The sequence below is a fragment of the Protomyctophum parallelum genome, assembly GCF_964188405.1.
Source record: "Protomyctophum parallelum genome assembly, chromosome: 15".
Classification (NCBI taxonomy): Eukaryota; Metazoa; Chordata; class Actinopteri; order Myctophiformes; family Myctophidae; genus Protomyctophum; species Protomyctophum parallelum.
Genome location: NC_139710.1, coordinates 30,385,577 through 30,398,751, shown reverse-complemented (window position 1 = coordinate 30,398,751; position 13,175 = coordinate 30,385,577). Strand labels below are relative to the sequence as shown.

Sequence of the window (13,175 nt, the reverse complement as noted above, 5' to 3'; positions counted from 1 at the left end):
AGCTCCTAAATTAAAACGTTAATTATGAATTGAGTGTAGCAAAACCATACCTATATTAGATTGTTATCACCATTAAACTTCCCCAATTGAGTACTTACACGAAGACAATGATTTATTGTATTACAAATTTTACATTTTTAAATATGCGAACGAGGCATTATGTAGGAAAATATGCAAAATAATCAAAAATATGAAAAAGCTACTACTGTGGAAGGGTTGTCATGTATTAATTTACTTGTATTGATCCTATAAACAATTTAATATTTGGAGCTCTGGCTCATGGACTAAAAACCTAAAAGAACTGAACCGGTTCCCATTGGGAACCAACCGTGTCAATAGCCTGACTCCAGCCCTGAATCACTAGCCACGCATATAAAAATATATATGTTCTGGTGATTCAGAATACTGAATGAAAATCTTATTTTGGCCATGACATTGGGTGCGTTCGGATATAGACACAGTGAGCGCACTGCCGATACAAACTAATAGCCGAGTGTGCATCTCTCCGAACGCACCCGTTATCGGCAAAAAAAGTTAACAAACTTCAAATGTAGAAATTAACGTTTCACATTTACCAAAAAATGTTCAAACTATTTTGCCCAAAACTTAAAAAATGTGTCACACATTCTCAAATGAGCTAAGATAGCGGTTATCTACAGTATATACGAGCTCTCAATACATTGCATCGCTTGTAGTCCGATTTTTAGTATTTTCTTGTAGTCCGACTGTTTATTTGTCTATTCATTGTACAATTACTGTGAATGACTGTAAATAAAGCCTTGCGTCACGCGACTTTAGTATAAGTATAAGAAGTATAAGTACCAAAAGGATTTCGGAGTGCTTTTTTATTTATTTCTTTGTTACTGTAAATCTATGTGAGCTGTGAAAACTGGAAAACCGGAAAACTGCGACAGACTGAAGCTACATTGAAAACTGGATAGTTTGAGCAAGTCAATGCAAAGACTAAGGAACTCATTTTGCATGAAATTATGTTAAATATATTGAATGGTATCCGGAGAACTCGCCAGTTTATTAACTCGCCGCGATTTATTGCATTTTAGTTTTACATCACCTTCATTTAAATTGCACGTTGGCAATGTCTCACGCCCAGCGCCCCCCCCCCATCCCTCCATCCACCCCCAGTACAAACTGACTGCAAAAATAACCTTAATAATAGAGAAAATATATCATGAATGAAAACTGAAACCAGATAATAATCATTAAGGGATGCTTAAGCATGCACTGTGTGTGTGTGTGTGTGTACTATGTAAACTCTTCATTTCCATTTTCCAGCCGTTCTGTTGCAAATAAAATAATGAAAATATGTATAATTCGGGGACCTCCCCCAAATAATTTAGCGAGCGACCCCCCCAGATTCATACGAGGTTTCCACTGGACACACACTGGTCTGATTAACCCATTCTGACCCGAGATCAGATTCTTAAAAATGTCAGTCGTTCTTTTTTCCAAAAATAGCAGACCTACAAGCTCGTAGCGCGCCACTCGTGGCGAGCTATGACTATGAGCTTGTAGATCTGCTATTTTTCAATAGCTAAAACATAACATGACGCCGACACCAAAATGGGTTCCCGTTCAGAATGGGTTAACAAGACAATCTTCTGCTTGTGTACACAAAGCAATGAAGGTCTTGTGGCATTAGTGGCATTATACAACGGAGATGACGGAGGTTTCCCTTAGACATGTACGGAACAAACAGACTTACTGTATGCGGGACAGGCCTACGGGGTCACGCTTGTGCCGATTAAGGCCCGTATCGCAAAAAACCTCTCTGTATTTCAACTTTTTTGTGCTTTGTGAGCTTGTTGTTGTTGGGCGGGTTGGGTGTGTGGGTGTCAACCAGTCACAGGAAGAGAATGATGAGGGAGTGATGGAGAAGCCATATTGGGGGGGGGGGGGGGGGGGGGGTGGGTGTTGGAAAACAATGGCGTCTTTCTATCCACACACACACACACACACACACACACACATGGCTACAAAGATATTCTGGGAATGGCTTTAAACGCTTTAAAAGGACAAGTTATGTGAGGGGAGGCATTATGTCTAGATGCACAGGGGGGGGGGGGGTCTATTCAGCGACACATGACCATGTGACCACCATCATACGTTGTTTCCTTCTGCCCTAGGACTGACGACATAATGGCAGATTTACTTGTGCTGCTTCATTTGCAGATTAACAATTGAATTGTGATTTTGGCGGAGTACCGGCAAAGTACTCGTTCGTCCCTTAGAGTATATACCGTATATTACCAAATAGTAGCCCGGGCCGTTAATATGCAAAATCGATTCGGACCCCGGGCTGTTATAAGGAGCCGGGCCGTTATTTGCCATAGGCTGTTATTTATTTTTGCACCGGCCTGCACAAGGCCATTATTTGGTTTCAGTATATACATACAGTAACATACAGTAACATGTAGTGCAAATATTGTTTGGAACTGGTATTACAAGTGTACAGGGTTCCTACCACCATAAAATTCAGTGCAATATTTTTATTTAAATATTAAAATGTGTGGATATCATTTCATGAATAGCAACCTAACAACATAGTGTTAGTTACTTTTTTACATGTTCTTTTTGTTGTGTTGCTTGGGGGGATTGCATTAACCTGACTGCCAGATGGGGGCGGTATTGGCATCGTCAGGTTAGGATTGCATGGGATGCATTACTGTACTCAGCAGCATGTACAGTAATAATCCACGCGAGGAGAGAAAATCGCGGTAAAACAATAATCCACAGACACGATCATTTTTCATGGCCCCATCCGACCTCATCCTACGTTATAAAGAGTAAAATCCACGTAGGAATAGTTGTAGAACGACTATAGTTTGTCATAAAATTAACACAGGTGGGCGCCGCCATTTTTTTTTTTTTTTTTAAGATATTTTTTTGCGGCTTACGCCTTTTATTGATTTTTGAAGGGACAGACAGTAGGCTGACAGGAAACGGGAGAGAGATGGGGGGATGACATGCAGTAAAGGCCGTGTCGGGTCCGGGAGTCGAACCCGCGGCACACTGCGACTGGATTACCAGTCCGGTGCCCAGACCGTTACGCTACGGCCTGGGCCGGGCGCCGCCATCTTGCTCAGAGACGCAGCCTGGAGACCAGAGACGTTTAGAGAGAGAGAGTGACGACAACATACCGTTCAGTGACTCATGAAGCTCCGTGAATAAACAATGAACGGAGTTGTCGCAACTCTCTTATCTAAACGGCGCTGCCTCCGACAGAAAGACAAGGGAACCAAAGCAAACAAACAAAAAAACAAACAAAACAGTGGACACGTTCAAGATGTACACGTTCAAGAACAGATCTACATGGTCAAGAGCTTGAAAGTCTTTCGACGTGTAAACGACATTTTGTTCTACACAGTCCTACTTCTGTGGTCATGAAACAAGTGCATTAACCCATTCTGACCCGAGATCAGATTCTAAAATTGTCTTCTAAATCGGTTTTCTGAAAAAGCTATGTTTCTATGTCAGACGACTTTTCAAAAATAGCAGACCTACAAGCTCGTAGCACGCTACTCGGTGGCGCGCTATGAGCTTGTAGATCTGCTATTTTTCAATAGCTGAAGCACAGCATAATGCTAACACCAAAAGGGGTTCCCGCCCAAAATGGTTTTAAAAAAATAAGGTGTGTGTGCACGTGCGTGCACGTGCGTGCACGTGCATGCATGCGTGTGTGCATGCGTGTGTGCGTGCGTACCATTGCATCCAGCAGATGGATACATCGCAGCAGCTCGGGTCTCCTCTCACAGAACTGCCGGAAGAGAAGGTCTCCGATTGGCTGCTTCTCACACAGGCTGACATAGTCTCTCTCTAAGGGAACCCCACACACACACACACACACACTTAGCAACAGACCCAGTAAAACACCCACAAATATACAATGACACACACACACACACACACACACACACACACACACACACACACACACACACACACACACACACACACACACACACACACACACACACACACACACACACACACACACACACACACACACACACACACACACACACACACACACACACACACACACACACACACACACGTACCGATGCTGTTGCAGAGCTCAGTGCACTGGCTAATATGAGGGAAGCGAAGAATCTCCCTCCATTTTTTGCTTCTGCCTTTGCGCTTTCCCCCTCCACCTGTATAGCACAATGACACAGGAAGAGAAACGCATGTCAGCAACACCATGACAACAACACAGCGCGTCAACAAAACACAAGCACGTCAACAAAACACAGGCACGTCAACAAAACACAGGCACGTCAACAAAACACAGCACGTCAACAAAACACAAGCACGTCAACAAAACACAGGCACGTCAACAAAACACAGGCACGTCAACAAAACACAGCACGTCAACAAAACACAAGCACGTCAACAAAACACAAGCACGTCAACAAAACACAAGCACGTCAACAAAACACAGGCACGTCAACAAAACACAGGCACGTCAACAAAACACAAGCACGTCAACAAAACACAGGCACGTCAACAAAACACAGGCACGTCAACAAAACACAGGCACGTCAACAAAACACAAGCACGTCAACAAAACACAGGCACGTCAACAAAACACAAGCACGTCAACAAAACACAGGCACGTCAACAAAACACAGGCACGTCAACAAAACACAAGCACGTCAACAAAACACAGGCACGTCAACAAAACACAGGCACGTCAACAAAACACAAGCACGTCAACAAAACACAAGCACGTCAACAAAACACAGGCACGTCAACAAAACACAGGCACGTCAACAAAACACAGGCACGTCAACAAAACACAAGCACGTCAACAAAACACAGGCACGTCAACAAAACACAGGCACGTCAACAAAACACAAGCACGTCAACAAAACACAGCACGTCAACAAAACACAAGCACGTCAACAAAACACAAGCACGTCAACAAAACACAGGCACGTCAACAAAACACAGGCACGTCAACAAAACACAGGCACGTCAACAAAACACAAGCACGTCAACAAAACACAGGCACGTCAACAAAACACAGGCACGTCAACAAAACACAAGCACGTCAACAAAACACAGGCACGTCAACAAAACACAGGCACGTCAACAAAACACAGGCACGTCAACAAAACACAAGCACGTCAACAAAACACAGGCACGTCAACAAAACACAGCACGTCAACAAAACACAAGCACGTCAACAAAACACAGGCACGTCAACAAAACACAAGCACGTCAACAAAACACAAGCACGTCAACAAAACACAGGCACGTCAACAAAACACAAGCACGTCAACAAAACACAGCACGTCAACAAAACACAGCACGTCAACAAAACACAGCACGTCAACAAAACACAAGCAGGTCAACAAAACACAGCACGTCAACAAAACACAGCACGTCAACAAAACACAAGCAGGTCAACAAAACACAGCACGTCAACAAAACACAGCACGTCAACAAAACACAGCACGTCAACAAAACACAGGCACGTCAACAAAACACAAGCACGTCAACAAAACACAGGCACGTCAACAAAACACAGGCACGTCAACAAAACACAGCACGTCAACAAAACACAAGCACGTCAACAAAACACAGCACGTCAACAAAACACAGCACGTCAACAAAACACAAGCAGGTCAACAAAACACAAGCAGGTCAACAAAACACAGCACGTCAACAAAACACAGGCACGACAACAAAACACAAGCACGTCAACAAAACACAAGCAGGTCAACAAAACACAAGCAGGTCAACAAAACACAAGCACGTAAACAAAACACAAGCACGTAAACAAAACACAAGCACATAAACAAAACACAAGCACGTCAACAAAACACAGCACGTCAACAAAACACAGGCACGTCAACAAAACACAGCACGTCAACAAAACACAGGCAGGTCAACAAAACACAAGCACATAAAGAAAACACAGCACGTCAACAAAACACAAGCACATAAACAAAACACAAGCACGTCAACAAAACACAGCACGTCAACAAAACACAGGCACGTCAACAAAACACAGCACGTCAACAAAACACAGGCAGGTCAACAAAACACAGGCACGTCAACAAAACACAGCACATAAACAAAACACAGGCACGTCAACAAAACACAGCACGTCAACAAAACACAGGCAGGTCAACAAAACACAGGCACGTCAACAAAACACAGCACATAAACAAAACACAGGCACGTCAACAAAACACAGCACGTCAACAAAACACAGCACGTCAACAAAACACAAGCACGTCAACAACACAACAACACAGCTGTGTTAGTGTTCTTTCCGTCAGCCAGCCACTTAGTGCCATCGCGATTTCACACAGCTTCGCAAATCACCTCCGTCAGGTGTAAACCGCATAAATGTCCCAAAACTGTTACTTTTCAGGATTACTCATGTGTGTGACGGTGTAGTGTGATCTGATCAAGTTAAGATATATGGAGATAAGTGGTTTCATTTATGTGACGGTGTAGTGTGATCTAATCAAGTTAAGATATATGGAGATAAGTGGTTTCATTTATGTGACGGTGTAGTGTGATCTAATCAAGTTAAGATATATGGAGATAAGTGGTTTCATTTGTGTGACGGTGTAGTGTGATCTGATCAAGTTAAGATATATGGAGATGAGTGGTTTCATTTGTGTGACGGTGTAGTGTGATCTGATCAAGTTAAGATATATGGAGATAAGTGGTTTCATTTATGTGACGGTGTAGTGTGATCTGATCAAGTTAAGATATATGGAGATAAGTGGTTTCTGTGTGACGGTGTAGTGTGATCTGATCAAGTTAAGATATATGGAGATAAGTGGTTTCATTTATGTGACGGTGTAGTGTGATCTGATCAAGTTAAGATATATGGAGATAAGTGGTTTCTGTGTGACGGTGTAGTGTGATCTGATCAAGTTAAGATATATGGAGATAAGTGGTTTCTGTGTGACGGTGTAGTGTGATCTGATCAAGTTAAGATATATGGAGATAAGTGGTTTCTGCCAGACCACAATGAAGTATGCTTCCGTTTGGTCAGAAGAGTTATGGCTCGTATACAGACTGCATGATATTTGCTCCGATTATGCCGTCGGGTGAGCACTGTCGGCGCTCGCCGACAAAACTCCCGATCTGACGCAAGACTGGGTGTTGATCGCCGGCGTTAACGTTTTTGCTCGCCGTGGGTGTGAAAGGAGCTGCGAGAAGATCCAGCGCCGATAAATATTTGGCTGTCTCGCCGACTGGACATCATACAGAATGAACTGGGTTTGGGACTGCGTCCCGAGAAGCCCTGTATTACAGCCAATGAGAGTACAGGACAGCTGTGCTCACTGCTCACAGACACTGTCTGTCTGCCTGTTGACTGTATCGATCATATGATAATATATTATATATATATATAACCTTTATTCCTTCCGTGAATCCGTTTCGTACATATTGGTATAGCTGTATTAGCCCAATATCGGAATCAAGCTTTTGGATCTTGTGCGCTGCCTGTGTGTGCGTGTGTGTGAGAGTGTGTGTGTGTGTGTGTGTGTGCGTGCGTGCGTTAGGGCATTAACGACTTGAGATTTTTCCCAGTCGTCTTGTCGGACAGTAATTTATCGATAAGTCGATTTATCGTTTCTGGCGGCGGGGGGGGGGGGGGGGGGGGGGGGGGGGGGACGCGCGGGGGGGGGGATTTAACAGGGGCGGGTGGAGCTGCCGCGCGCTCAAATACGGAGCATGTCAAACATAGCACTGCGCATTCAGTGGCCTCTCCAATATGACACAGTCACAGTGCATGTATCATCTATATCAGAGGTTCCCAAACACCGGTGCCGGTCCGCGGGACACGTGGCACTGGTACGCAAGAGGGGAATTCTAAGTTTTGCGTCGTTTAAAAATGTCCAATCTTTGTATCTTTAGCAGCAGCAGCTGTAGGCTATTTTGTGACGATCGCATTAATGAAACCAAACGCTACACGCGGTTCCGGTACAGGATTATTATTTCATGTGAATCATGTCAAAATGAAAAGATGATGTTATCCAGGTAAAGTAGTGGTATTGGCACACAGCGCAGCAGCAGCACCGAGAACACAATGAGAGATATGACATTATTATTCTCCTCCTCCTCCTCCTCCTCCTCCACAACTCGATAACGTTCTCATTTGTTACTCATTTTCTGAGCCATGCAAATAAACAACAACCCGCACTGACCGGAGACGGAGAGGTTCATGTGCGCTGCGCGTAAAGCTTAGCCAGAAACAGACAGTCATTGCGTCAGCATGCATGTAGCCTCGGGAACCCAGACGTTATATTTCCAGCACGGAGGTGAGGGGGATATCGTTTGGGGGTAACGTTTGCGTGCTTCTATCTGTTACTTCTCTGACACAGCGCTCTCAATAGTGGGACACCGCGCGCTGAGAGCCACATAGCCTACACAGCTGCATTTGGTTTTTAATTAAGGGCGCGTTCTGAATGCAATGAAAAAAGGGGAGAAAAAAAAAAAAAAAAAGCTCAACTTTCGACTCGCGCTGCTGCGAGTCGACTCGTGACTCGTTTATCGATAAATCGATAAATCGATTTTTTGATGAATGCCCTAGCGTGCGTGCGTGCAATTTAACGTCCTGTCTCACTATAGCACACGTAGGCTACGAGAGAGAGAGAGAGAGAGAGAGAGAGAGAGAGAGAGACGTCCTGTATCGGTCTCGGGTCCTGCACGTAAAAAACAAATTATGTATAGCATATAATGTATCGGGTCTGGATCGCATCTTGGTGAACTCTTGCAGTGTGTTATCCCGAGTCTGGTGAAAGCCACAAAGATATGACAGTCGATTCAAAAGATAAATAAAAAAAAGGACTCCTGTACAGCTGTACTGTAGTGTGAAATACATAACGATCTAACTCCTCCCTTGGGAATTCAAATCATCTACAATGTTCCTCTCACCGTAAATAACCCCCCCCCCCCCCCCCCCCCACACACACACACACACACATACACACATTGCTTGAATCTATTTATATAGGTCAATGCTTTTCAGGCCCTTAGCTGATTTTTGCAAAAATCGAAGAACGACTGACATTTTTTAGAATCTGATCTCAGGTCAGAATGGGTTAATCAGACCAGTGTGTGTCCAGTGGAAAGCTCGTATGAATCTGATCCCAGGTCAGAATGGGTTAAGACGGCTCCGTCGTGTGTATTGTGGAAACTGTGGCGTATAGGATGTAGGTCGGATGTACGCCACATTGTACTGGCAGCTAAGTGTGTGTGAGTGTGTGAGTGTGAGTGTGAGTGTGAGTGTGAGTGTGAGAGAGAGAGAGAGGAGGGGGGAGAGCAGCGTGACAAGCAGACATCTTTAAGTAATAACCCTGGAATGTGAGAGAAGTGCGTACGTCATCGTGTGTTTAACGGGCTGCCCATCAATCCCCCTGAATCACTTCTCCCGTCCACGGACTACAAGACCCACCAACAAATCCTCTGGGCTCTCACAAGCATTAACCACCTTATTATTACTACGCCTCCCTTTTTAGTCGACCAGAACTGGACTCTCAGTAGCATCAATCTCACTATGAACCTCCTGTACATCACACACACACACACACACACAAACACAAACACAAACACAAACACAAACACACACACACACACACACACACACACACACACACACACACACACACACACACACACACACACACACACACACACACACACACACACACACACACACACACACACACACACACACACACACACACACACACACACACACACACACACACACACACACACACGTTTTAGCATCTTCCCACCGGTCATCAGAAGAAAATAAGTAATTTAATTCATGCAAATCTCATTTATCTGTTATTTACAGGTGTGCCCTGAGCCCAAAACTGTTGGAGAACCACTGACTGGTCTGATGTAAAAAAATAAGTATTTGGGAACCCTCGCTGGAGCGGTTGGGACCCATCGCTGGAGCGGTGGGGAGCCATCGCTGGAGAGGTTGGTGCAACAACATGAGTTAGTCTGAGCTCTGAGGCTTGCGGACACAGTTCAGTGCATTAACCCATTTTGGACTGGAAAAAAAGGCTTCTAAATCCTAACACGTTTCTGAAAACCTCATGTTTCTATGTCAGTGGTGCTCAACCTTTTTCATGTCAAGGAGCCCCCCCCCCCCAGAAGCCAATATTTTTGTTAAAAACTTTCGCTCTGAATTTTTTCTTTTGCGTCACATTTACGTCACATTTTCACGACTTAAAAAAAAATAGCAGACCTACAAAGCTCGTAGATCTGCTATTTTTCAATAGCTAAAGTAGAACAGAATGCTTACAACACCAAAAGGGGTTCCCGACCCAGAATGGGTTAACAACAACTGGCGTCTCAAAACATCCCCAGAGAGAGAATCGTTATAATTCTAAGCACCTGCCGCTCGTCAGCAGCGGAGCCTATAATGGCATATACAAACAGCCACACTTCCTCATTTATGCAGCGGGCGGCCCCCGCAGAGAGAGGAATGATGCAAAGTGATATGATTCATGGAAAACATCTGTTGTCAGAGCTGCGTGGTCTAATGTGTTAATCCCAATTAACCAAAGGACTTTAAATACGTCCCCGCCGATGGAGCATGGCCATGAAGTAAAGACGGGGTCATTTCCTGCTGGAGGGGGATCAGCGGGGGCGTGTCATGAATTGTGTCAAAACGAGGTCCATTCAACACGGAGACAATGACAAATGAGCTCCGCCTCTTTTCCACGGCTGTTTGTTACTTAAGGCTAGTGACACTTTGTTTCACAGGAGGAAATAAAATAAAATAAAATAAATACATGTCAGTTTTTGACAAAGTAAATGTAGCCTTCAGGCTGGGAATACCAATGCTGCCTTTTTCATTTTGTTTTTAACAAACAAGCACACCTGGTGCAATTATAGTTTGGAGGCAACATAATCATTAACAAAAATGTGGAATAAATTAACCACATAGTGAAAGCAGGTCTATTAGGGGAAATAATAGATCTAATGACTCACATCTAGGGTTGGAATCCATTAGCATCCGTTTGTTTTTTTCCCCCCTAACGGTCCATTTCCAAAACGGTTACCTTAATTTAGAGATGCACACTATAATCTGCAGCGTATCTAAATCAGCCATAAAAAGGCCATATCGAATCGGTCTCAAAATAATCCAGAATATTTCCACTGATATTGACGACGCAATAATAATGCCGTTGTACTTGCAGAGCAGCCTGGCTCTGTCTCTTTAACCCATTCTGACCTGAGATCAGATTCTAAAAATGTCTTCTACATCCTGACAGTTTTCCATTCTGACCTGAGATCAGATTAAAAAAATGTCTTCTATGTCAGTCGCTCTTCGATTTTTCAAAAATAGCAGACCTACAAGCTTGTAGATCTGCTATTTTTCGAATAGCTAAAGCATAACGTAATGCTAACACCGCGCAGAATGGGTTAACAGCATCAGGTTGTGTTATTAGTATCTGCATTCACCAGCAAAACAAAAATGTAAAAGTTCAGCAATAGGTTAATTAATACAACAATGTAATATAATATAATATATCGGTATATGAGAATCGGCCCATATGTCCCTGGAAATAATCTGAGATCGGTCCTAATCTGTAGGCGTCCTTTCTGTGTGGATTTAGTCCCCTGGGGTAGGTATATAGTATATATATATATATATATATATATATATATATATATATATATGTTTATATATGTCTATGTCAGTTGTTGTTTGATTTTTCAAAAATAGCATATTGTAATCGGACAGAAGACGTCCACACGGCAGCTCTGACAGTGTGATTTTAACCCATTCTGACCTGAGATCAGATTCATACGAGGTTTCCACTGGACACACACTGGTCTGATGAACCCATTCTGACCTGAGATCAGATTAAGAAAATGGCAATCGTTCTTTGATTTTTCAAAAATAGCAGATCTACAAGATCATAGCGCGCCACCGAGTGGCGCGCTATGATCTTGTAGATCTGCTATTTTTCAATACTAAAGCATAGCATGATGCCAACACCAAAAGGGGTTCCCGTTCAGATTGGGTTAAAAAAAGAAAGAAAGAAATAAACGGATCCCAAGCCTAACTCACAATGTGTCACATTGCGAGCTTGTATAGATCTGCCATTTTGGGTCAAACATGAACATGGAATATCACCCCTAGAGACATTGAGGCGAGAGGGTTAATATTAATTTGGTTTTACTGTCTCCATCTTTCTGTAACTCAGCACTGTATTGTATGGTTCTCTCTCATGCGACACCGTTAACCCCCACAGTGCCGAGGTGTGTGTGTGTGTGTGTGTGTGTGTGTGTGTGTGTGCGCGTGCGTCTGTTATGTGAACCACTGACAAATTAACCCTTTCTGCTCGCTGGTGTAAAACACACACGCACACACGCTGAGCTGAGCTGGTGTTTTTTTTTTTTTACACCGCTTGCTGATCAATCATCTCTGCTCCAGATCTACTAGTGTCCCAGGATAACCTTTAGTTCAAATCGGATCACAGCAGACTACATCAATATTGTTGTTCTTCTTGCTGTGCGAGTGAGACAGAGAAAGAGACAGAGAGAGAGACATGTTGACATTGTGTGGGACATGTTAGTACCAACATACTGGGTTGTAATAGCTATATGTAACTGCTCTGCAGTAACAGACTGCAGTATAGCATCAGTTCCAAGGAAAAGAAGACATGGGCCTGAATGGGTGTACTGTGCTGTACTGTAGGAGGTGCTCGGTGATCAGCATGTGTGTCTTCTCTTTGTCTTCTGCACTGCAACTGTATGTTCTTTTTGAGCGGTGCCTCTGCTCCATTATTACGCAGCTATGTGTGTCCTTATGTCTGTCTGTCTGTCTGTCTGAGTATGACAGCTGAAACACCTCGCCAATAATAATAATACCACTGGATGGCACTGTTGAGACACACACACAACACACACACACACACACACACACACACACACTTTTACTTCCATTGTTTTATAGCATCCTAATGACATACTATAATTGTGTTTCCTTTGCATTGCATTGCCTTGTTGTCGAAATGTGCAATACAGTATACAATTGCTTGGCCTGTGTGTGTGTGTGTGTGTGTGTGTGTGTTTGTGTGTGTGTGCGTGTGTGCGCGTGTGTGTGTGTGTGTGTGTGTATGTCGCGTGCGTTACAACAACAGCCATTC

The 13,175-nt window shown here is 43.6% G+C and overlaps 1 protein-coding gene across 2 annotated transcripts in view; it reads right to left on the bottom strand.

The window, feature by feature from the left end:
- grk5l (G protein-coupled receptor kinase 5 like) overlaps positions 1-13,175 on the bottom strand; it is a 77,497-nt gene that overhangs the window by 24,523 nt on the left and 39,799 nt on the right. For both annotated transcript variants that reach the window (XM_083784449.1, XM_083784450.1), the window contains exons 2-3: positions 4,080-4,175; positions 3,722-3,834 (exon numbers count right to left, since the gene is read on the bottom strand). In XM_083784449.1, the coding sequence (XP_083640575.1) occupies positions 3,722-3,834; positions 4,080-4,175 (209 nt within the window). The remainder of the gene's footprint in view (positions 1-3,721; positions 3,835-4,079; positions 4,176-13,175) is intronic.